Genomic DNA, 27,436 nt, shown 5'->3' with positions numbered 1-27,436 from the left:
CAGTCCGACCAACTGTATGCATATTTTCAAAAAGTATGTATACGGTCCAAATACTCATATAGTTTGGAATATATTAACATTTTGTAAAGTCCTTTAACATGTTTAAGCTTTAAGCTTTTTCAGTATGTGTAACCATTCCTAAATATGGTATTTTTTTATAATTACACTTTATGTAAGAATCCTGGGTTTTGATTGGTTGATAGCCAAAATATTTTTCACCAATTTACTGTTATCAAATGAATATCGTTCATTTTTTAACACCACCGGGGTATATGCAAAAAGGATATGCTTTTTTTACGCACTCTGCCATGGTATTTCTTGCCGTGGTATTTCTCCAAAAATACTATATCCAACTGGACGCTTATAACGTCACAATCATCAATGCGTTTTTGAACGTTAACATTCGATGTAATTAAACAGATATAGCATGTTCTTGAGGGGTATTTGCCAAAAATACCCCTCATCATGTTAAGGAGGGGTATTTGCGAAAAATACCCCTCCTTAACATGATATATCTGTTCAATATCCATTTCATATAGTTCAGTTTTAAACAATTGTATACCTTTTGTTTATTAATCCAAATGATTGGTATAAAGAATGAAGGGAAGAGAGAACAACAAAACAGACAGAAGATTGTTTATCTTACCCACAGTTGCCATTATATTCAAATTTTCCCTGATTAAGTTGCATGGCTAAATCTGGAGTCTGGAAATTGAGAGCTACCATTTGACAACCAGCATTCCAAAATATCTGAAAATTTCAAATTTGTATATTAACCACCTAAAACATCAATCATTTCTATCCAATGCATGGGTCAAATTAATGCAGCCCATATACAGAATATATTCAAAGATTTCAACTCTGAAAGATATCAATGAGAGATACTTCTAATTAAAAAAAATATAAAAATCTACCTCTGAAAAGCAATCCCCAGGAGAAAATCTCTATTGTCTCATAATTTTTAATCCTCTATCAAATAGATGTAATAAAGAATACCTAAGCCACCTAAAATCATGTTCAAGTGAATTAACAGTCGTTAATACATGAATAAAATCACCGATTTTGGAGAAACTATCTCAAATTCTTTTCCAGGAAAAAATTATAAAAAAAACTTGAATATCAAAGAAAACCATGCAAAATAGGTCAGCATTATGGAATCTTAAACATGCTATATAAATAAGTTAAAATATACAATACTGCACCTTTTAATAGGATTTGTGTAATGATTAAAAAGTTTGTGATAATATGAACAAAATAGTAAGTTATAAGACCCTTTTTTATTACAAAATGACTATTTCATATAGTTCCGTAACAGCTGTGGATTAATATTTTTTGGAATAATGCCAACAACTTTTTTCCCCTGTTGTCCAATTGAATATCATTTTCCTGTAGTGTTTCATAAATCTTTGAATTTATATCAGGTATGTAGTGTTTATTTTTGCTGATTGATAAATGTTCATATTTTCAGTACTGTAATGTATAAGTTGTTATAAATTTCAGCAACTGGGGCACATCTACAGTCAGAGATCATTAGTGTTTCACCACTCAGCTAAATTGTCAAACTGATTTAATGGTCTGATTATTATTAAATTTTGACATTTTAACTCATAAATTTACTGTCTTTTTCTAATAAAATTATGCAATGCTAACGTTTACAAATATGGCACATTCTGCTGTTATGTGAAAATAATACTACAGCAAAATATAATGAGTGTGTAGGTAAAGGTAATATGTTTGGTTAGCTTGCTTGCTAGCTGAACCTTGAAGTCATTATTAAGTTAGGTATATTACCCTCCTTCAAGAGTAGACTAGTTTGACAGATAACCAATCTATCTGTCTGTAGGACTAGACTTTTATGAATGGAAGGTAATATACCTAACCTAATAATGACTTCACAGTCCAGCTAGAAAGCAAGCTAACTAAACATATAACATTTACCTACACACTCATTGTATTTTGCTGTAATATATTTATTCACTTACCTGTGGTAAGTAGTTGCTTGAATCCACCCTTCCACCTCTGGGGTATATTCTACTCATCTGCCTCTTATTATAACTTCAAATGAGTTAAGGATTTTATCTCTTTATGTAATATGTAACACAACACATTTATGCTCTATTTTTCTGTTATGATAAACATACATCTGACTGTTCAGACATGCATCATAAACCAAAGGCATTCATATCATTTCAGTGCAATAATATATTATGATATCATATGTTTAAGCTTAGTGTTAGACAAACAAATGTAGCACAATTCTCTTCTATAAAAAAGTCGATATATAAACAAATTTTCTTTTCCGTAATCTATAAGCGGCAGAAAATGAGAATTTATTGTGGTATTTGATTAGCAATCCATAACAAATTTTCTGTACAAATTACAGTCTTTAGCTTTGACCTTAACCTTAAAATTAGAATCAAAAGGGATCTTACTTTCATTATATGGGTCATTTTCAAAAAATGTCGAATTTTCAGTACACCCATGCTAAAAAATTTATTTCAGTTGTAATGGCTTAAATGAAAGCTTGTCGGATTTATGGTTTATGATTCAGAACATTAATAATAAACACGATTAATATTTTATATAGTATTAATATCCTATTTTGATAAGGTTAAAATGTATTTCAGTCCGATTTTGGGGGTATTTGTGTGTGTACAGTGTCAGGAAAACACATTTGAAATGATTTTATTGCGATTTTCTGATCGCCTTGATATCTGCAAAAGGGACTTTTTAAGAACATTAATAATTACTCAACGAAAAATTGTAGCTTCTTGATCACTGTATGTAACATATTATCTACAAACTAAGTTCAATCAGCTTACGGGAGGTTCATGTCCATCCTGTTACCGCTACTTAAATCAGCCGTTAAATTGTTCTCCCTATCAATATTGAATCAGTCAGTGTTGATTCCAAATGTACAAAGTAATCTTTACATTAAAAAATGCCACGTTTCTTGACCGACAGTGTAGAGAAAAGTAATTTCAAGAACATTTAGTGAAGAAAAAAAAATGTACTTTTTTTTCATGTCTATGCTGTTACCAACAATTTTGATTAATTACACTAACAGTATGCTTGTAAAAAGCGCAATAACGTATTGGAAACCAAATTCACAATAGAAAACTATAATCACTTCACCAAAGGGAGTAGTTATTTCACAACAGCAATTTGTCTATCCTGTTACTATGGTTGCTATGGTTACAGTAACAGGATAGACAATTGTAGACAAAAACGTAGTTAAATTTTTTATCTTAACATATAGGTGCAAAACGAATGAAATATTTCGTTGTTTGAACTCATCTTAAGGTTATAAAGTCTTAATCTTCCAAATTAAGCATTTGCAGGTGCAATACTGATATCAGTATCAGGATAGACTTTTATATAGTAATATATCATAAACGTGCGTTCCTGTTACCATTGAAATAAAGAGAAAAGTAAACTAAATTATGAGGGATTTACTTGATGTTGGGTTTATTTGAAAGGGTGAAAAAATGCCGAACAATATAAATTGCTATCTTAGACTTGCATTACTGGTGGTAATTTTTACAACCTTTGAAAAACAATATTTAAAGGCATTTTTCAGTACAACCTGGAAAATTGGCAAATAATCTATTATTTTACAGAATGAATATATATAGAAGCTTATTCTCTTGAAAACCATCTAATTGGCTACGTAAAACAAGCTTAACATTTTATCTTAACCTTTTTTAAATAACCCAAAATTTCTTTTGAAAATGGTAACAGGAGAGACAAAATATTGTACCACCAATCAAAAAATGTTTCAAAATATTCTTGTATGACATCATTAAGATTGCAACTTTTAATATGTTGTAAAGTACTGTTTGTTTTGAATTGCTTAGATAGAGGGTTGTTTGAAAAAGTAAATTCAAGTTCCAAATTTCGACATTTTTTGAAAATGTCCCATATGTTACAATATAATGTAATCCAACCTAGTTCAGATACTTCGATTCAACGCTAACTTTTTTATTTCACTTTGTGGCAATTAAATTGTTTGATTTTCAAATTTACTTGAAAGAATTAAATTGAGAGTAATCAAATTTTTACATTACAACAACTTATAATAACTTTAATTTACAACTGGAGAGTACAGTCTAATTAAAATTGCTATCCCATATGCAGTATTTGATCCCATATGCAGTATTTGATCCCATATGCAGTATTTGATCCCATATGCAGTATTTGATCCCATATGCAGTATTTGATCTCATATGCAGTATTTGATCTCATATGCAGTATTTGATCCCATATGCAGTATTTGATCCCATATGCAGTATTTGATCCCATATGCAGTATTTGATCTCATATGCAGTATTTGATCCCATATGCAGTATTTGATCTCATATGCAGTATTTGATCTCATATGCAGTATTTGATCTCATATGCAGTATTTGATCTCATATGCAGTATTTGATCCCATATGTAGTATAACATATAGAAGGTAAAAGCAGTGTAAAAATGCTAAAATTTTAGTTTATTTTTAGAACACTATTACTATTAAAAATTTTATAAAGTCAAAATTTTTATTATAGGTTTTCTTTAGTACCAAATCTGTGATTGTAATATATAAAATGTTTAAATTGATAAGAATGATTAACTTGCTTTAACACTGTTATAGTTGTACCAATTTTTGGGAAAACTTTCATGTTTGTGGATTTTTGATTTTGAGGTTTTGCCGAAGTCTTCATACAAGTCTATAGAAATTTTTCATTAATTGAACATTTAATTTCGTGGTTTCCCTTTACCAACTAAATGCACTAAAATTAGTATCCAACGAATATTAATGAATCCACGATTCCACATCATATAGAATACAGACAATACAAATGAACTAATGCACAAAAGAAACAAATTTAAATCATAAAAAGAAGGATAGAAAGTAATTGAAAGAACAAAAAGTATTAATAGTTACTAATGCATTAAAAAACAATTAGACACATAATAAAGAAATAAATAAACTAAGGATACTCAACAAAAAACGTGCAGGCTTGTTTGATCAATCCAATGGCTGTATGTTCATTGAAAGAGGACATATGACAAGACATTCGATTAGCTGAAGGATAAACATGCGACATTTAATACACAATACATGCATTATAAACACAAAAATATAAAATTAATAAATAATTAAGTGCTAAGGTACGCATTTGTGGATACATTATCCAAAAAATATCCCACAATCTTGAACCAAACTTACACTGTGTAGTGTAAAAAAGTTTGAAATGAACTTTCTTATTTATTTCCTGCCATAATATCTGAATATAAATGGTGTAGAATATGTTGTAAAATAACCCCAATTCCTTCATTTTCATTTCAAAAATACCTACAGGTATTACAAAGTTAGCCAAAATTAATAAGAGTAACCAAAATAACCCTGTGGCTTTTGAGGCATTTTGTGTATTGCAATTCTATTACCCATATTGATAATGGCTACTTTTCTTTTCCCTTTAGGTTTTTTAATTTGGAAACAGGATGTTCTTGCAACTCAGCATCTTATTTGTAAAGAACATGTATCAAGAATAGGTTCTCAGAAAATGTAAGTTCGAACACTTAATTACTTTTATTGATTAGTTCCTATGTTAAACCTCTGTTAGTACAGATCATTATATGTAGTAATACAGAATATGGCTGTTTTTGAAGTGACACTAGTACTAAACAGGAGGAAACTCAGTTGAAATTAAATAAAAGATATGGAACTCTTTGTTCGAGAAGGTAAAAATTTGCATCTCTGCCTGTATGGCTGATGTCAAAATTTCTAACTCAGTACAACTCAACATTATAAAGCCTCAGACTAAATATAAGATATTCTATCATGTCCATTCCATAGAAGCCAAGAAAACTTTAATGAAAGTGTTCTTTTCCACAGATGGACAAACAGAGTAGAGAAGTTATTAGAACTGATGAGACCTTCATAGATATAGGTGAAAGAATCAATCAAAGACTCTGACAATCCTTTTATCAGTATGATAGAACTGTTGATTAGAACACCAGGAGGTTTCATTAGAAATATTAGTTAAAGCCAAGTGAACAGATCAAACACACAAAGTACAATTCACCTGTTAGGATTCCGTCAACACTGTCAAATTTCTTTATTTAACAAAACACCATGTCAACCTTATTCTAAAAAGTGAGCTTCAAATTAGGTTCAAATTATGATACTGTGGATTCATTCATTTTCATTGGATACAAATTTTCATGGATTTCACGGGTACAGGGGAACCATGAATTTAAATGTTCAAGAAAATACAAATTTTCAAAGGAAAGAATGCTGGCTTTGACAAAACCATGAAATAAAGTATCCACGAATAAACAAGTATTCCTCAATCCATGAAAATTGGTACCAACGAAAATAAATAAATCCCTAGTATTATACTTCTTATAAGTATCCATATTTGATATTCAATCTATGACTATAAGAATGTGATAGATTCACAGCCTTTATCCTATTTTTGAACATAATTTTGGTAAAATATTTCCTACTTAAGAACTCCTATAATAAGTCTTCTTCAATGGAGGTTTGGAATCACCTTCATTGAAAATTATCTCCCTTTACTAAAATATATTTGTCACCTTTAAGTTAATATGATTAGATTGTCGATAAAAGGTTCCTTCAACAAAATATGAATAGCAAAATACCATCTGTTTACATAACATGTCAATTGAAATACAACTTAACTGCGATAAAAGGTAGAGAAAGTATTGTAAATCTGTGTTGTACCATTACTGTGGAGTCATTTATTTTCGTGGGTATCAATTTTCATGGATTGCAGAAAACTTGCATATTCGTGGATATTTGATTTCATGGTTTTTCCAATCTCTGTATACAAAGCCTATTGAAAATATGTTATTCGTTGAACATTTGAATTTGTGGTTCACCTGTATCCACGAAACCCACGAAAATTGGTATCCAACTAATAATAATGAATCCACAGTAGCATGAATTATATCACAGAGAATGTACAGGAATGTTGACATGAATTATATCACAGAGAATGTACAGGAATGTTGACATGAATGATACAGGTCAGTTGTGTATAGGTGGAAACAGAATCATTGTTTACTTGAAGTCAAATATTAGATATATTGTTTTATTCCTAAGTGTGAACTTGTGTCAATAAGAAAGAAGTTCTATTAAGCATAGTGTAAGATGTGTTCAAATGACTGCAAAGCTCACCTTATCTAAAACCTGTAAATACAAACTCAATATAAACTAAGACATGCAACATTACAAGTTAAATACAAACACAAACAATACTGATGGAAATAAAAATAATGCACACTAAACTCTATTACTACATGCATATGACAAATAAAAAGGCTTTGTTATTTACCAAAGTCACCAATAACATAATGATTAGAGGTAACAGTTGATTAGAATTGGGAAAAATTTCTGTTTAGTTGTTCCTTCATAGGATACTTACTCCTATTAACAATAATGAGAGGATATAGTCATTTTTCAAATTAAAATGTTTTATTGTTGACCTATTTGTTTTAACTGGATATATTTGTCAAAACATTGTCAAATTTTGCTGGTACATTGAAATTAACTTACATCTTGCATCTCATAACTGCTTACTGTTTTTCGTATCATTTAGGTCTTCATATTTTATGTTTTGTTTTTGTAATAGTAAGGGTGAGATGTTTACTAGGATGAAGGGAAATTTCAATGAGGGCATGATGGATAGGGGCAGGCATTGTGCCTTGCAATGGGCTAACTATGGTCACTTTGTCAACTTGTTAGAAGGATTCCTTCACATATAGAGAGTGTTACCTTTTTCAACACTTAAAAATGAGCATCAAAATTATTAAGAGACATATGTGAAACTGAGGATGATGGTCAACTGGTAATTTACATTTTTTTGCTTTTACTTCACTGTCATTAAAGAAAACAAAACAATAAATAAAAAGAACCCATAGAGTATAAAACACTGACAAATACATCTATCTGATTCATCATAAGGATACTTGACCAGTTCTATAACCTGAGTTTTAAGATAACCCAATCCAGTGTTTTCATTAAATGATGACATGTGATAATGGACGTTCCTTTCTGTGAAGAAAAAATTATATAAACATTACTAAAAGTTACTATTAATTGACAAAACAAGAATGCACACGCTGAAATGTCTCGCCTTCTATACTAATCATTGATATTATGTTGATAGTCTTAAGTATAAATCTAAGCTTTATTACAACTGTCACATAAACTTTACATTAACCAAGATAACTAAACAAAGACCAATGAACCTTGAAAAAGAGGTCCAGGTCAGATGAACCATGCCAGGCAGACAGGTACAGCTAACAATGCTTCTATACAACATATATAGTTGACACATTACTTATAGTTTAAGAAAAATAGACCAAAACACAAAAACTTAACACTGTGCAATGAACCGTGAAAATGAGGTCACGGTTAAATAAAACCTGCTCGACTGACATAAAGATCATAAAATATTTCCATACACCAAATATAGTTGACCTATGGCATATAGCATTAGATAAAAAGACCAAAACTCAAAAACTTAACTTTGACCACTGAACCATGAAAATGAGGTCAAGGTCACATGACATCTGCCCGCTAGACATGTACACTTAACAATCATTCCATACAACAAATATAGTAGACCTATTGCATATGGTATGAGAAAAACAGACCAAAACACAAAAATTTAACTATAACCACTGAACCATGAAAATGAGGTCAAGGTCAGATGACACCTGCCAGTTGGACATGTACACCTTACAGTCCTTCCATACACCGAATATACTAGCCCTATTGCTTATAGTATCTGAGATATGGACTTGACCACCAAAACTTAACCTTGTTCACTGATCCATGAAATGAGGTCGAGGTCAAGTGAAAACTGTCTGACGGGCATGAGGACCTTGCAAGGTACGCACACATCAAATATAGTTATCCTATTACTTATAATAAGAGAGAATTCAACATTACAAAAAATTTGAACTTTTTTTTCAAGTGGTCACTGAACCATGAAAATGAGGTCAAGGACATTGGACATGTGACTGACGGAAACTTCGTAACATGAAGCATCTATATACAAAGTATGAAGCATCCAGGTCTTCCAACTTCTAAAATATAAAGCTTTTAAGAAGTGAGCTAACGCCGCCACCGTAGCCGCCGCCGCCGCCGGATCACTATCCCTATGTCGAGCTTTCTGCAACAAAAGTTGCAGGCTCGACAAAAATTAAACGAAGGTAAAATTCAAATGTGACCAAACAAACTTGGTGTCAGTTTGTCCATGAAAGCTATATTTCTGCTGACCAAGAAGAAGAATCAATTTCTGATTACTTGACTATGAAAGTCTAATAAGAGATGATTAAAAATCATGTCATTGTATATCCAAGTCTTTAGAACAAACAAAGGTCTCTTTCAGTTGGATCAAGTCAGCAGTCATTTGGAATAATATATGTAAACCTAGCATAGTAAATCTACAACTTTAAAGGAAGTGGTTTAAGGGCTGTCCAAAAAACAAATATTGAATAAAGAGGTCATTTTATTTTAAATCAACAATCACTATCATGAAGTTTTTTAAATTTCTTTTAGAAAAAATACAACAGTTCACAATTTTGATTAGGGACTTTCTGTTTTGAATTTTTCTTTGCATCAGTATTTTTGTGAATTTACTTTTTTTGTATGAATTAAGTCTTTGACCCCTTTTCTAACATTCATTTCTGAAACAGCCCAAAAGCAAAAATATATCTTTCAACAAACATTTCATATATGTATATAGTACACGTATAATGATACATGTAATAAAATCATGAATGATGATACAATGTATATCCAGTTTAATTTGATGTTATGTATGCAGTTCCAATTAAAAGCATATCATAATGAATCAGTTTACCTAAAGTATGAAAAGTGATTTTTACAAACCTTCTGCTACATCAAATCCTTGAAACTTGACAGGTTGTGCATAATTAACCATTGCTGACAAGTAAGGATGTATGTTTGTAGTTGCTCCAATGTATTTATAGTTAGACATCAAAGCTATTTCTTCTTCAGCTGTCAAATTTCCTCCCTATAATATTATTAAAAATTGACAGGTTCATATAATGGTGACCTTTTTATAAAAAGAATAGGAAGCTGTAATGCTAGGTGGACCTATAGTAAAAATCACAGAGACAGTGAACATTGAGTGAAATTAATTCGCCGTTTTAGAATCTAATGCATTCTGGGTAATTTTCAAAAGCGTAAACCAAAACATTAAGATTGGTTAAAAAAATTCCAAAACAATGGAAATCATCCAATGATATAATGTTGTTTTCATGTTGGTGTACAAATAATGAGAATACCCATAGCCCTTTATATTATTAAAAGGCATATTGAATCACTGCTCAACATTAGATAGGGAAAGTCAGCTATTAACAAAAGTAAAACCGAGACCTGATTTCACATTTCATTTTATTCATATGATTCTTATATAGTTTTCTCCATCAACAAAATAATTTACACATATCTAATTACAAACCTATAAAAAAAAAAGAATTTAAAACTACATGCCCAGACCTGCCAACTTTTGAAAATCCCCTTGGGGGATTTAGCGTGCAACCAGATTTTTAAGGGTTACAATTTTAGCGACTTTTCTGTGTGCATTGTTTTTTACTCCTAAAATAGTTCTCTTCTTTTTTCTTTTGGTATACTAATGATGAGCTTGTAGGCCTTGATTTCTTTTATTTGCACGATTCTTGTACTATTAAATTATAAAATTGTCAAAATAACTGAAGAATAGAGAAAAATGGCATTAAAAATAAAGGATTCAAAGTAGAGACCCCCCTTTCCCCCCTCCAAAGACCTTCTTATCTATGAACATTGACTCAAAAGACCTAAAACTACATGACCTAAAGTTAGAAGGATGACGACAGATTTTGATTTAGTCTTACTTATGGTCTTATCAGTATCAATGAGAAAATGGATAAAATTTGAGTTATCTTTCTTTGTATTCAGAGGTGCTCTTACCGGCGGAGTCTTATACAGTAACACAGTAGAAGTGAATACAAAATGGAGTCAATTTTAAATCAACAGACACACGACGTCTGGTTTCAAAAATTAAACGGATTTAAAGATAAACGATGTTTTCTTGAGAGTTCATTACAGTTCTCATCTTTCAATTAATTATGTTTTTATTGTGGAACTACGGCAAGTGTTGCAAATTGTGCTTGTATGATAAATTGATTAAAATTGAAAGGCTGTTTGACCAAATTTGTGTATGTATATATACAAATTAATTTTGAGGACTGTTACGACCCATTAGGTAATCTGATTACATACAACCACTAATTATGATACCTGTTGTGACTGTTGATTAGCATAGGGTCGTTAACTTGTCATAATATGTCCCCAGGTAAAATTATAGATTTTTTAAAATTGATCAGTAAAACTTCAAAATCGGTAAACAATAATTTTTTCAGGTATATTTGGTGAAAATCGGGATTTTGACTAGTTTTACGATCCCGATATTGGGATTCGGGTTGAGGGATAAAAATCGGGATGATACCGCGAAAATCAGGATAGTTGGCAGGTCTGCATGCCCAGCCAAGTTTATGGGAAGAATTCATAATTCCCCTTATTCTTTTTCAAAGAGATATAATTGCATATGATAAGAAAGGTAGAAGATTAATTCCCATTTATCCTGGATATTTAATCCCCCTTTTTTTGTTTATCTTTTACCTCATCCTCTTCTTTTTTCTCAAATGAATCTGATCTTTTCTTTTCATCTTCATCTGGATCATTGGTGTCTATAGACTGACATAGCTTTAACTCAGGATGAGCATCAGTATCTATGTTAGGTGTGGTAGGGTCTAAATCTGGAAATACATATGTAATCATGATAATTAATATTATACAACTCATCCTATCTAAAAACAGGACAGTTTAGTAGTTAGTTAAATTCTTAATTCTTAATAATATACTAAAAGATATTGCTGTTTAATTCGTTAATTGAATGGTTGATACTATTACCTAATTTTTCTCATAGTTATTTTGACTGGATGACATGACTTTTCTGGCTTATTTGTCATATCAGGTTATTCAATTGTACAAAATATGGTAGGCTAATAGTACTGATTAAAAAAGTAGTTTTTATTCCCAAAGATTTAATATTCTTAAAAGGGAAGCAACAAAAACCTTCAAAAGGTATTATTGTAACTTTATCTCTTTAAAACTTTACATTATACAGGGAATTACTTTAATTCTGTTCATTAAAACCAAAACAAATATTTTTTAAAACACGCTCTACCTAAAATACAGCGTATTTTGAAAGTATTAAAATTCAGAAAACACAGAACGTAAAGACACTTTGGTATAGGTGCTTTACGAAGTTTATACTGAAACAAGGAAAAATAAACATATTAAAGGCATCAACATAAGGGATTTCAACCCTTTAGACTTGCATGTTCACATTTCAGATTACAATTTCTGAACATTGTCTACCAAACACTAAAGCAAAAGCATATACAACGACTCCAAGTCAAAAGTTATATAACAAATTAAGTGTTTATGGTCCTGCAAAAAAATTAATTAAAGATAAATCAATAAATGGAATATTTATTTTAAATTGAAAAGGTTTTCTCTTCTTTCAACATAATACACAAATTATCAGTTTTGTAAACATACAAGTTTCTGAACAATATAAGCTGTTGTGTTGAGGACAATAAAAGTTTTATTAACATTCCCAAATGTCAAGAGTTTTGATCAGGAAAAACATAAGTTATTGATTAGAATTTGTAAATTTCTTGAACATAAACATCAAAGTTACATGTATTTGAATAGGAATAAATGGAGATTGTAGTCAACAAGACCAGTGTTCAAAATATATCTTCAGCTCTAAATAGCCCAGAATCTAGAAGAGTGTTTGGTGTTAAGCTCTAAATAGCCCATAATTAAGAATATTTGTTATGCTTAGCTCTAAATAGCCTAGAATCTAGAAGAGGTATCATTTTATTGGTTTAATTTATTCCCTAAAATATCTTGGTAAGCAAACTCAACTGTTATCGTGGTGAATTATTTTGAGAAAATGTATGATTTGCCTTACTGCTGAGGCTTACTGATAATAATACATTTTTTCTTCAATGATCACAGCGTGAGATGGTGTGTGGCATACTGCCACAAAGTTGACAAACCCTTTTATTTTAATGACAACATAAGCAGTAACCAGATGCTCCTCAGGGCACAGCTTTATACGACCGCAGAGGTTGAACCCTGAACTGTTGGGGCAAATATGGACACAACATTCAAGCTGGATTCAGCTCTAAATTTGGATTGTGATTAAATAGTTGACACAGCATAGGTTTCTGACACAGAATGAATGTGGTCTAATGAACTTAAAATACTTTTTTTTCCTTCACTATGCTGTTGAATATTAATCCTCTCAAAAAAATGTTTGAAGAAATTTTCTTTTTATTTATGAAATCTGAAATGAGAAAAATTTAACCCCCCCCCCCATCCCCCCATTTTTTTTTCACATCCCCCTTTCCCTTTTTCCAAAACTGATCTCAATTCAAATTTCTAATGGAGTTTGCAACAATAACTACTAATTTAAATACATCATAAAATATAAAAATGTAACAAAAGGTGCTTGTTATCACTGAATGGTAAAGATTGTTTTAATTTATCAGTTGGTAGTAAAAGTGAATATACATTGTATATTGTATAAAACAATGATTTAAGTTGATTCAACTACTATTCTGGACAAAGAAAGATAACTCCAATCAATTGAAAATTCCTTGCTATTGCACAATATTGTGCAATTAGATATTTCTTGTTATTGCGCAATACTATGCACTTGAAAATATTTGCTATTGCACAATACTGTGCAATTGAAGATTTCTTGCTATTGTGCAATACTGTGCAATTGAAAATTTCTTGCTATTGCACAATACTGTGCAATTGAAGATTTTTTGCTATTGCTGAATACTGTGCAATTGAAAATTTCTTGCTATTGCACAATACTTAATATAATAATTTTGGATCCTGATTTGAACCAACTTGAAAACTGGGCCCATAATCAAAAATCTAAGTACATGTTTAGATTCAGCATATCAAAAAAGCTCAAGAATTCAATTTTTGTTAAAATCAAACTTAGTTTAATTTTGGACCATTTGGACTTTAATGTAGACCAATTTGAAAACGGGACTAAAAATTAAGAATCTACATACACAGTAAGATTTGGCATATCAAAGAACCTCAATTATTCAATTTTTGATGAAATCAAAAAAAGTTTAATTTGGACCCGATTTGGACCAACTTGAAAACTGGGCCAATAATCAAAAATCTAAGTACATTTTTAGATTCAGCATATCAAAGAACCCCAAGGATTCAATTTTGGTCAAAATCAAACTAAGTTTAATTTTGGACCCTTTGGACCTTAATGTACACCAATTTGAAAACGGGACCAAAAATTAAGAATCTACATTCACAGTTAGATTTGGCATATCAAAGAACCCCAATTATTCAATTTTTGATGAAATCAAACTAAGTTCAATTTTGGACCCTTTGGGCCCCTTATTCCTAAACTGTTGGGACCAAAACTCCCAAAATCAAACCGAACCTTCCTTTAGTGGTCATAAACCTTGTGTTCAAATTTCATAGATTTCTATTTACTTAAACTAAAGTTATGGTGCGAAAACCAAGAATAATGCTTACTTGGGCCCCTTTTTGGCCCCTAATTCCTAAACTGTTCAGACCTCAACTCCCAAAATCAATACCAACCTTCCTTTTGTGGTCATAAACCTTGTGTTTAAATTTCAGTTTCTATTTACTTAAACTAAAGTTATTGTGCGAAAACCAAGAATAATGCTTATTTGGGCCCTTTTTTGGCCCCTAATTCCTAAACTGTTAGAACCAAAACTCCCAAAATCAATCCCAACCTTCCTTTTGTGGTCATAAACCTTGTGTCAAAATTTCATAGATTTCTATTTACTTAAACTTAAGTTATTGTGCGAAAACCAATAAAATGCTTATTTGGGCCCTTTTTGGCCCCTTATTCCTAAAATGTTGGGATCAAAACTCCCAAAATCAATCCCAACCTTCCTTTTGTGGTCATAAACCTTGTGTGAAAATTTCATAGATTTCTATTCACTTTTACTAAAGTTAGAGTGCGAAAACTAAAAGTATTCGAACGACGACGACGACACAGACGACGACGCCAACGTGATAGCAATATACGACGAAAAATTAAAATTATTGCGGTCGTATAAAAACAAGGATTTCAGAAGTGCTGAGCTCTGATTCATATTTACATTCTTGCAAGTTTAGGTTGTTTTCGGATGTGCTGTATAGTGTGCTGTATTGGCCAGACATAGAGTTGAAATATCGGTTCAATCTGCACCTAAAACCTGGTGTACATAACAATAAATTTACTTTGATTGACAGAACATCCCTGATTTTTAATTGGAACTGTAGAAAAAATAAAAATTTTGTCAGTGTGATCTTTCTTTTCTCTGTCTAAATGCAGTACAAAGGTCTGAAACTTCCCCCAAAAAAATGAAGTTGTGAGAATATAACTACCTCACAAGTCAATAATTTGAATATAGTCCAGAAAAGACTACTTTCAGATGCAGGTCCCAGGAAATCCAAAAAATGGGAAGAAATCAGAAAAGTAATGATATTTATTTGACATTGGACTCCTGTAGTCTGCCAAGCTCATAGTAGTTTTCCTGACAGCTAATCTAATCTATGGTTTCTCTGTTCACTGATGCCCACTGTCTATTCAGACTACATCTTTCAATGTACCTGGATCTTGCAGATTTTAAGAATTAGAAAGCAAAAACTGCAAAAATTATGTTTTGTGCACAAGATGACAAAAAAAATAAAAATAATATCTATTAAATAAGGAAATAAAATTTGAACTTTACAAATACCAAAATATAATATGAATTTATAAAGATATCATAAATATTTATTTTTTGAACAAAGAATCAAAGGTGATTAATAATAACATATTTATATTATTTTGACTTCATGTTATATCTCTTTTGACTTGGAGTATTCAAACTCAGAAGACAACAATCATTCCCAGCTCAACTACATTTTTCTGGTCAATAAAACCAAAGTTCACATTAATAAACAGAGTGACAGAAAGATCTGTTTGCCTTGGTAAATACTTCATGACACTATAACTAATCACACAAAACCATACCTTTTTGTATTGCATTGTTTTCCAAATAAAGTGTTTGTGTTTGAATGCAATACATCAACCTATATTTACTAACATTACCCTTTTAATCAATGCTTATATCCTAACTCAACAGTATGGTGTTTACTCATTGTTAAAGGCTGTGCAGTGATCTGAAGTTGTTTATGTTCTTGTCCATTGATCTTTGATGGATAATTGGCAATCTCTTTATTTTTATGATGTAAATTTAACTTGTAAATATGCAATCAAAATATTATTTTGACATAAAATCAGGTTTTCCATCTTTCACCATGTCTAAGAAAATTGATATGACCAAAACATTAAATGAGATGAAGCAAATCTACCACTCCATGTAAACATTTCCTCTGTTTGTCTTTACTATTGTTTTGGAATTATTATAATATTATTATTTAATGTTGATCAGTAAACCTATTCATAGATTGTATAATGTCGTCATTAAATTTCCTTGCTTTTTCAAAATAGAATAGAAAAATTATTCAATACATATGTATATACTAAAGGATGACATATATTCCAAATCTTAAACAAACTATGATTTTTTTTTAAATAATGATGAAATAAGCAATATCTAGGAAATAACTTCATGTATGTCTATAATTCAGACAACAATATAAATCAAAATCAAAGTTCCAAAAGCATGAAATTCTTATGTATGGTGATAGAAATGCTATAAAATTATGTAATTATAAAAGAGACTTGTATAGTGAACTATACAAATTTGAAATATGGACCTAAATGGCAAATTTTAAAGAAAGTCATTTAAACAACATTGTCATAATGTCATGATGATTAAAATGTTACTGAATTACAATGAAGGTTTTTTTTCTCATGAATTACAATGTAACATTTTATTCTGAATCACAATGTAGTGTTTATATGACATATATCACAATGTAGTGTTTATATGACATATATCACAATGTAGTGTTTATATGACATATATCACAATGCAGTGTTTATATGACATATATCACAATGCAGTGTTTATATGACATATATCACAATGCAGTGTTTATATGACATATATCACAATGCAGTGTTTATATGACATATATCACAATGTAGTGTTTATATGACATATATCACAATGTAGTGTTTATATGACATATACTATGATGAAGTTTTAATATATCATGAATATCAATGTATCTATTCCTTGTGTGTGTGTGTGTGTGTGTGTTCGTATGTATGTATAAGTCTTCATATGTCATGGAGAGATGAAAATCAAACAATATCAAAAGCAGTACACTTATTTATAGTTCTCTTGTGAAAAAAAAAACTGAAGAGGAAAACAGTTGTAACTGAAAGTGATCATGCAAGTCTAGGGATGAACAAAATTAAAATTGTTTGGAGGCAGACAAAGTAAATGATTAGATTATACAGATATATATGTATATAACTATCAAATATGTCACAACAAACCATGACAACTCATACAACACATCAAACCATTACAACTTGTTAGCGCCAAAACTTAGCAAAATTGAAAAATTTTTAATGATTGACCATTTTCTTTAAAATTATAATGACCATATATCATCATTCAATATTAAATAAGATTTAAAAATTTCTGTTCATATAATTGTTTTCATATCCTTTCAATAATTCTGAGAAGTTGTCAATGATTTGAAGACACATTTAATAGTGAGGGAATGTTTTGTACATGATGCCTGCATTGGACCATTGGTTATCTTGGGTTTGTTTTGTATAATTTCTTCTCCAGACATAGTATCACTGGAACTGCTGTCATCATCTACAGTAAAAAGACAAGATTTTCTCCAGTTTCTACCTGTAAACTCAATATATTATCTAGGATATATCACATTATATTTGTGTAACTTTTTCTTTTTCTAAAACCAAGTGGATACCCTTTCTTGGATATATTATTTATAATTGTACTAGATTTATAGAAGATTATTTAAGGGGTCCATCCTACCAATACAGCAAAAACTAAGATTTTTACGCAAACAATTCTATTTATAAACAGCTATAGGCCCTCTTGTAAGCCCTTAAATCTACAATTATAAATGAAGTAATTTATAAGTTAATATTTGTCATTTATCTTTAAAAGTGTGTTTTAGGGGTCTTGTAAAAGAAAGACTATTTGTACAAAAAGTTAACAAATATTTATACAGATACAAATGACTACAAAGTACAAGCACCAAAATTGTGCAAGGTCAACACATTGTGCAGTTAACAATACAATATGGAAACCTTTTGCTTATAAGACAATATATCAACACTAATACAACAAAATGTCAAGACTGCTTATCAGATTTAAGAGCACTGTATCAGTTTAGTATACAGAAACTTGCACATATTAGAAAGTTATGGACAAAAATAATTTGACCTCTATTACATCTCAAAATTTTACATATAAAACTATTAATTAACACAAAATCCACAAAAAACTGGGGATGGACATTCCTCTGTGAGGATAGACAGTACCTTCTCCTATAATATCATTACTCAAGGCAACTTAATTGAGATAACAAGTCACATTCCAAAATGAAAGGAAAGAGGAAATGAGGACAGAATTGTTGTGATGATAAATGGAATGCTTGGTCATTTGTGACCTTGATTTTCATAATGGCCAACCAAATCATGATGTCATTCGTAAGACGTTTGTAGAGAATAAAATAAGCATTGACAGACATAGTATTTATCATTGGATTACAAAATCATTGAAGTGTAATAATAAGTTTGACCTCTTTATCAAAAGAACAAACATTTTCACATTTACTAGCCCAATCCAAAAACTCCACTTTTAGACATGACAAAATATAAAGATAATCTATTTCGTTATTTTGACAATGGTAAGTCATTTTTTTGCCACTATACATCCATACAAAATCTTATTACACGCCTAATAAACAGATATGTAAGGTCAAGGCAGCTACTAAATTAGGGCAACTGGAATAGGCTTCTTTAAATCAATAACCAACAAGATTTTTAAATGGTACCCCTCCTTTAGATTAGTTCCCTGCTCAATATGAAGGAGTTGATAAAAGAGGATTATATCAGAACATTGTTTATCAAACTGAAGATAATTTAAATTGAAAAATCTAATTTTGTTTCTAATAGATATAACATTTATATGTGATAAAAATTCTAACAAATATATAATAATATGTGTGAAAGTATGGCAAAATATATAATGAAAAACATATTATGTTAAAATACAAACCATTGAGGGGTCCCTCTTCACCATCTACATTGCCCACTACACCACTGACATCAAACACTATCTCAAGGTCATCATTTTGTTCCTGTTGACCTTTCATAAACAACTCTAAACTTCCTAAATAATGGAAAATGTCCAAGTGTAATAAAAGTACTAAAGAACAAAGGGCAGAGAAGAAACAACTTTGCTATAAAATAAAAGGTATATCAATAACAATTACACTACGGACCATGCAAGGGCTTTATAGCGAGTCAAGGTAATTAAAAAAAAAACATAAGTAAGTAATAATTACACTTTATAAAAGAATGCCAGATTTTGTTTGGTTGGTAGCCAGTGTAGTTTTTGCATAACATAACTTTTTTTTTTCATTTGAAATGAATTTGCCTGTTTTTCATCACTGCCCTCTTTTCATTTTGGATATTCCTTATCTATTCAGAACCTTTCTCACCTTATATGAATAGGCAACAAGATTAAACCATATTGATTGATAGAGGTAAACAAAAATGTCAGACAACAGAACTGCACAGCACTAATCTCATGAGCATATATTGAAGAATGGGTTGTGTATGTAAAGTGGAAAAATATGTCTATACAAATGAATAATTTAATGTTGGAATGAAAATGGCGTTTACACATTCATACCACGACATTACATAGACAGCACTAACCCAGTTAAGTACATGTATACAGCCTGCACTTCTTTCCGGTGTAAACCTGATTCCCTTGTATATAATTCATGAGGTACTATGATAGTCTCTACTTAGCCTCAAAATTATGCATAAACATAAAAAAACATGTTTATGGATTACAGCTTACTAGTAAAAAAATATTTCTCTTCACCTGTATATATAGTTTCAGTCAAAATCTATTCTGTTTAATTAAACAGATATATCATATTATGGAAAGGTATTTGTGAATAATATCAGTCTTGGTACCAAATTTCCCTACCCTGGTGGTAAGGGAATTTCAAAGTCTCTTGACTGATATTATCTCAAGTTCCCCTCCATACCATGATTTATCTGTTCATAATACTATGGAATTTCTTATTATATATTTTCTTTTGGCAAACAAATTTTGCACATTATATTTATTTAAGATTGTTCATTATCCAATTTAATAAACACTTATATATAGCAATGATTAGTACTTACTTTTCTCTACTTCTGGTTTGAGCCTTTTATTTTTGATGAGTATTCTTTGTTGCAGCTGATTGGGTGGTGGAAGGTACATACCAGGTTCAAGCTAAATTATAAAACAAATATAATGTTTATATCATGAACGTCTGTCAAAAAAGCATTGGTAAAAACCATTTAAAAAATAACAATTAAAAGGGTTTTTTTTTCTACAATATCAACATGAATTCCAATCAACTTATCATTCAGGTATCTTTTTCTTCATTGACAGCCATATTCAATATAGCAAATGATCTTTAGACCTTCCATACATTATTCCTTAATCTTGCCGAGTTTATGTCAAATTAGCCGATTAAATCAAAGATTATTTCTTATGCTTAGTTTTGAATACAATCAGAACAAAATAGGGAATGGAATATCCATTAACAAGCCTAATATTTCCACTCACTGGTATTAATTCTAGGGGTCTTTTCAACAAAAGGTCGCCTAAAATATCTTCACAATATTTGGCCATTTTGTATTGCTGAGCTTTACTGAAATAAAAAAACATGTTAAAAAGTAAATATCATGTTATGTTTAAACAATAAACATTTGATTTGAAAAAAATAATACAATTTTCTAATTATTTTGATTTCATTTTTAGAAGGAATTGTTGAAAAGTGCTTTCTAATAGAAATGAGTCAAGAACCAACTGGATTAATCTATTGATAGAATAAAATTGAGAATGGAAATGGGGAATGTGTCAAAGAGACAACAACCCGACCATAGAGCAAACAGCCCAAGGCCACAAATGGGTCTTTAATACAGTTAGAAAATCTAGCACCAGGAGAGGGCGCACTACGTTTGCGCGCATTTGGGGATTAAAAATGTATACGTTTGCACGCAGTTTTGGTTACATTTGCGCACATTTATTTTACAGGTAAACTCAGGTAAGAAATAAAAGAAATATAAATAAGAGTTAAAAAGAACTTGGGCTAAGTGGTGAATATAAGAACAATGTAAGAAGTTTAACAAAGAATTTTGCGATTGGATCGTGGTTAACGAAATTTTTTGTTTAGCATTTCTTTATTCTACAACAGTTGGTGATATTTTTGCAGAGGAAATCTATGAAGATGTTCCAATTGATAAGCGTTGTGTAAAATTTGCCGACGATGTAGTCGGAACATACGTTTCACCAGAGTTCATATTTCCTCCGGCCCTGATTTATTCCATTCTCATTATAACATTTATGTAATTTTATGAACAGAACAGACTATCGGATAGAGCAATTCATAAAATACCATGATGGAGAAGAATAGACAGACTTTCATGTCTCGAAGCCATTGGCTTCAAGTTTTCGACACTTTATTTGTATATATTTCTTTGCATAATCAAACGAACTTGTACTTTTATGTTATTGAATAGATTAATAAATAAATAAGTATATATTCTTATATTTCCCCGAGTTTACCTGTCAAATAAATGCGCGCAAACGTAATGATTTTTGAGCACAAATGTAATGGTAATGCGCGCAACCGTAATGCACCGCCAGGAGATGCATACTATTTTTCATAATGTGACATATATGATATTCTATTTCCATCTTAAGGCAACTCATAATTAGATTATACCTGCAGTGATTTTCAAAAGATAATATAACAGGCATCTGTGATGTAACAAATGCTGTTTCTTTGATTGCTTGTATAACATCCTGAAAATAAAAATATACTGTAATAACTTCAAATATTTATTTCAAGATTTGCCTATTTAAAAATACAATTATTGCTATGAATGTTACTATTATGTGTTATGTTACAAGATTGACTTTGAAAAACTATTTTATAATTTGATGTTACAAATTTGAAAGAAATATCTGAAACTTTGTTAGTAATTCTATATACATGTATTTGCATTTCAGAAACACCTTTTAGCGCAATAAATGAAGATCAGATTACTAAAACTATGCTTAAAATCAGGAACCTAGAAGTAGTTGTCTCTTGTTATATCTAAATGTTATTTGTCCTTCAAAGATTTTTTTCATGGAACATCTTTGAATAGTCTCTGTCTAACATATCCCCAAATGTCTAGACAGAGCACATATTCTATTAACACTTGTCTGTTGTTGAAGACTATGTTGAATATGATATCTTTTCTTTTTTTTATATAAGTTGCTGTTAGTTTGTAAATTACTGTAACACTAATGTCTAAGCCAACAGAAAAGAAAAAGTACAAAGCCAACTTAAGCCATGTATACCAAACCAATTTTCTATCTGGGCCAACTTAGTCCATGTATACATAAATAAAAGCACACTTATTGCAGTTATACCTTAAACAGTATATCTGTACACATAGCTTTTCCATGAGTGATGATAGGTTCCTGGTCTTCTCTGGTTCCATCCCAACAGTCCAATTCTACACATCTAAATACACATCATATTACTAATTAAATACCAATAAAAAGCAGGGATAATAGTTAAACTTTCCTATCTCTTGGTAGCTTGCATTTATATCACTTCTTGTGCAAGTTAAACTCAACTGCAGTATATTTTACACAATATTAACAAATAGGCTTTTTGGGGGATTATATAATTTCAAGAAAATATCTCATTATTACTTTGCTTTGAAGATATGTCTACTCCTTTAGTCTCTAGTGGATAGTTGTATCAATTGTATTCATACCAGATATTCATATTTTCATATATCTATACCCTACATATGTTATATACATCTCCCTAATTTTTGGTGGGGTTTGTGTTGCTTAGTCTTTAGTTTTCTATGTTGTGTCTTGTATACTATTGTTTGTCCCTTTGTTTTTTTTTTTTAGCCATTGCGTTGACAGTTTATTTTCAATTTATGAGTTTGAATGTCCCTCTGGTATCTTTCGTCCCTCTGACTTTTTACTAACAGAATCAATGATGTTTTCTCACCTGCAACCAGCCAATAGTGTCTGTCTATACATTTCTACAGATGACCTGCCACCAAACTGACGTCCACTTAAATATGTATTATGTGATGAGTTTATATAATAATGTGATAATGGCTGATCCATATCCATATATATGTCTAATCTATCAAGGAATACAGGAGCATTTTCATCGGACATTAAATAGCGACAGAAACCATCTAGACTTAACCATTCTGAAATAAAATGTATGAAAACATTACAATTCAGATTTTCTTAAGTTTACTACATACTAGTAGCAAAAATATATGTAAATGAACAATAATGAATCTACTGAGATTATGCAAATCTTTGTATTCTTCTTTAAAAATAGAATAGTTCAGGATCAAATGTTCAGTTCCATTGTTTGTGGTTTAACCATATTTATAATTCAGTGTTCATCACTCGGGATCATGAATTTGGCCATTTGTCAACAAGAAGAAGAGTTATGCAATTTAGATATTTTAAAAAATGTGTCATGCTTAGGATTTTCAACATCTTGAAAACATAAGAATTTATAGAAATATAAACTAGTATTCAGCTAATATATGTTTTTCTAATTTTTGTTTATGTATAAACATGGAATTATTGTTTCTAACAAAAAAGTACATTTTTCTTGGTAAATATGGTCTTTTTGCCCATCTTTTCATCACAAGCAGCATTAGTTACTTTTCTATTTTTCTCCATAAAGTATAGGTACAACCTACAACCTCTGAACATAAGTTCGATACATATTTCATATAAAGTGTGTCAATCAATATAATCAAATACATAATAAAAATTTCAAGTAAATTTTGTGAAATTGTTTCAAATTTAGCATATGTGTACGCAATTTTTATTTCTATAACTGTAATGGGTCTCTTTTTTATAAGTGTAATATGTATGAACCCATGAGGGTAGGAATTTCCTTTACTGTCAGACGTTAAACATTCAGTTTTGGCTACTGTTAGCATCAATATTGGTAAAAAATTTATTACTGTACAACCGTCATGTATCAATCACTATTAATGGCACCACAATATGTGCCAAATTCAAACAGGTCGGATTTAATTTGTCCTTTTGTTTTTTGAGAATATTCATCAGAAGCTGTTATGATAATTTTTAAAAGATTTTGTCAATATTATGAATACATACTTATCTTGAAAATCAATACATATGTAGGTAAAATTATAATTGTCCTGATTATCATTTTCATCTTAAAGATAACAAAATATGGCATGATGTATTAAGCTTACCTTGTTTTATATAGTCAAGATCCTTTTCATATGTATTAATTATTTGTAAAACCCGTTTTCTATTGTAGTAAGGAAAAAGAATCTCATTCAATCTTGGATCTCTTTGTCTCTGGAATATTACATATACTTTATCTTAGCTAAACTATTAAATGTGCTGATGAATTACATACATTTGTATTAGAAAGAATACATTCGTGTGACATGAGCTCATGATATTCCCATTCCAAACTAATATTCAAAGTATTTAATTACCGTCTTTTGGTATGTATAACACACACTTTTATACCCCAGGTCATGTTTCTTGTAAGAGGGGTGCGCAATATACTTGCCTACAATCATTTTCACTTAGTCTTTTTTCAGGTCCAAACTCCGACAAAGAAATTTCCAGGTGAAGTGAAGAGTAAGAAATATTTTGATAAAACCTTGATTGTTTTTATGTTTCACATGTTTTATTTGTAATATGTATCTTATTGTTCTTGATCTATCAGGCTTTATTCAAATAAAATACATTTTATATCTGTTGTTACATTTATCGTGTAAATTTGTCCATCTGTTTTGCAATCTGGAAATTTGCCATGTCTTAATAAAGACACAATAAAGCTTTTGTTGTCGGTTAAATTAGCCTCTGTGTTCCTTGTTGTCATAACTTACTATTTTTGTATGTTTTCATCATAGAGAGTAGAAGAAAAGTGTATGAAAATTGAATAAACCACGCTCATTTTGAAATGATAAACTGCCATTTCTTTTTAATGTATCAGGTGATCGCCAGTCATGTGACTTAATATTGTAAAGTGATGATTTACTCTATGAGAAGTTTGTTTATATAAATACGTTTTTACTTTTTAAGTTTTAAACAACTGTTTAAAACCGTTCGAGAAATTATGATTGAAAACATGACAATGCCACAATTTTAACCTGAACGAATTTAATTAGGATCAAGGTCAACCTATCACTGGTTTGTTTTGACATCGATGAGACCCGTTGATTGAGGTGTGATAATCTGGATGAACAGCTAGAATCAGCAAACAAAAAATTTAAAAAATGAGATTTTAACAATTTATTACTGTACTAATGACGTTAATCATAAATATTAGACTGATTCGTAATTATGTTATTGTTTTACAGTGCCTATCCAGTCACCTTTGTGGTATCACAGTAGCAATGACTAAAACAGTTTAACAAATTGCAGTTAGATTTCTTCTCCAACTAACTGATCAACTGGTAAAATATTTTAGCAGATTCCTCAAGTGAAAGGTTGTTAGTATGAAGTGAGTGCTTGATATGTTACTTTAAATATTATTTATAAGGTAATTTATTCAGAAAACAGGAATATATTACATGTTTTCCAAATAAAATGGTTTTAAATTATTTTCAAACTTACATCATTAAAGAAAGGTACAAGCTGAGGAATGGTCAGATAGGTTCTGTTTGTTCCACCATTTCTACAAGTAAAATTATATAATACACATTATTGACATATAGTGATGAACTATTTAATTTAAAAGAACCTCTCCTCATTAGCTATATATAAATGATCAGTTATCAAGTGTGCAGTGCTCTAAACTGAACATTTTCTTTATCAATATTTTCTGTTAATTGTGACATATTTGCACCCTGAACTTCATGCTACCTCAATGGAAGTTTTAGCACCAAGATTAAGACATGTATAAAACAATGCATTTTGATCTAGAACAAAATTTCATCACATTTGTATTTTGTCAGCATTAGCTTTGTGTAATTTTGTTTGATAACTGAAATCATCATCTTTGATTTTCAATTCATCCAAAGACTTTTATGAGTTTTAAGAACTGAACACTTCAGAGCACACCCCATTCAAAAAACAAAAAAATTATAAACTCAGAATTCATGCAGAATTCCTCACTTGAAATCTAATACATCCATCTTACGGTAAATAAATCATACACCATATCAAAACCATTATAAATTGTAGGGGCCTCAGTGTTTAAGTGGTCTAATTAGTCAAACTTCTGTATGACTAACTAGTCAATACTGAGGTTGTGAATTTGAATCATGCACATGGGAGGTGCACTAGACTCTAATCTTAAAGGACTAGAACTGTTAGTTTTCCTCAAAATGATATCAATTGTTCTCTTGGGCACTTCAGATTCCTCCACCAATAAAAACTTACTGCCATGGAATAGAACAAATGGTATTGAAAGTTGTGTTAAAGACCAATCAATCAATTAATCAATTATATTTTGGAAAACTCAAAATACAAACTTGAATGAAATTTTTAATGAATAACTCATATATTCTTTGTAGTTTAGAATGTTTAATATTGGTGGAATCAAATACTCCATTGATATGTGAAAATGACCTCGATATGCCTTCTTATTAACAATTATCAACATAATACTTACAGTTCTTTAAATAGATCTTCAATATCGGTCCTAGGGCATATCTTGTGATAGAATTCATAAAATTTTTCAAAAGTGAAATCAGCAGGTTCTATTTCATCACACTGAAAATAAAATCAAAAGTTAAATTAATATTTTCCATCTTATTTTTTGGTTTATTTTTACTCATATACCCAGCAGCATGCTTTGATATATATATAACTAGATGTATTATCTGTAATTTTATTTTAAAGCATTCTTTTTTATGATACTTTCTTCAGAATTCTTGTTAGGAAACACTGTGAATCATTTTAATTTTGTTGTAGTTTGGGTTCCATTTTCTTACTGTGTCTTTCAGCTTTGTCAATACTAAACAATATTAAATATTATGCTAAATTTGTTGATAAACAGGCT

The 27,436-nt window shown here is 30.3% G+C and overlaps 1 protein-coding gene across 4 annotated transcripts in view; it reads right to left on the bottom strand.

Moving 5' to 3' along the window:
- Positions 1 to 27,436, bottom strand: part of LOC143067931 (1-phosphatidylinositol 4,5-bisphosphate phosphodiesterase beta-4-like) — a 108,232-nt gene that overhangs the window by 22,508 nt on the left and 58,288 nt on the right. For 2 of the 4 annotated variants that reach the window (XM_076241557.1, XM_076241558.1), the window contains 15 exons: positions 27,047 to 27,147; positions 26,047 to 26,107; positions 24,666 to 24,774; positions 23,417 to 23,627; positions 22,816 to 22,909; positions 22,121 to 22,200; positions 20,959 to 21,043; positions 20,529 to 20,619; positions 19,381 to 19,494; positions 17,857 to 17,946; positions 11,708 to 11,844; positions 9,914 to 10,058; positions 7,981 to 8,065; positions 1,983 to 2,055; positions 647 to 750 (listed from right to left, as the gene is read on the bottom strand). In XM_076241557.1, the coding sequence (XP_076097672.1) occupies positions 647 to 750; positions 1,983 to 2,055; positions 7,981 to 8,065; positions 9,914 to 10,058; positions 11,708 to 11,844; positions 17,857 to 17,946; positions 19,381 to 19,494; positions 20,529 to 20,619; positions 20,959 to 21,043; positions 22,121 to 22,200; positions 22,816 to 22,909; positions 23,417 to 23,627; positions 24,666 to 24,774; positions 26,047 to 26,107; positions 27,047 to 27,147 (1,580 nt within the window). Of the gene's footprint in view, positions 1 to 646; positions 751 to 1,982; positions 2,056 to 4,983; positions 5,069 to 7,980; positions 8,066 to 9,913; positions 10,059 to 11,707; positions 11,845 to 17,856; positions 17,947 to 19,380; positions 19,495 to 20,528; positions 20,620 to 20,958; positions 21,044 to 22,120; positions 22,201 to 22,815; positions 22,910 to 23,416; positions 23,628 to 24,665; positions 24,775 to 26,046; positions 26,108 to 27,046; positions 27,148 to 27,436 lie in introns of all 4 variants that reach the window. The other 2 variants (XM_076241559.1, XM_076241560.1) reach the window with 2 other exon arrangements.

Source organism: Mytilus galloprovincialis, chromosome 3 (assembly GCF_965363235.1).
Source record: "Mytilus galloprovincialis chromosome 3, xbMytGall1.hap1.1, whole genome shotgun sequence".
NCBI lineage: Eukaryota > Metazoa > Mollusca > Bivalvia > Mytilida > Mytilidae > Mytilus > Mytilus galloprovincialis.
The sequence above is the reverse complement of the archived record's forward strand: the minus strand, read 5'-3'. Positions and strand labels throughout refer to the sequence as shown.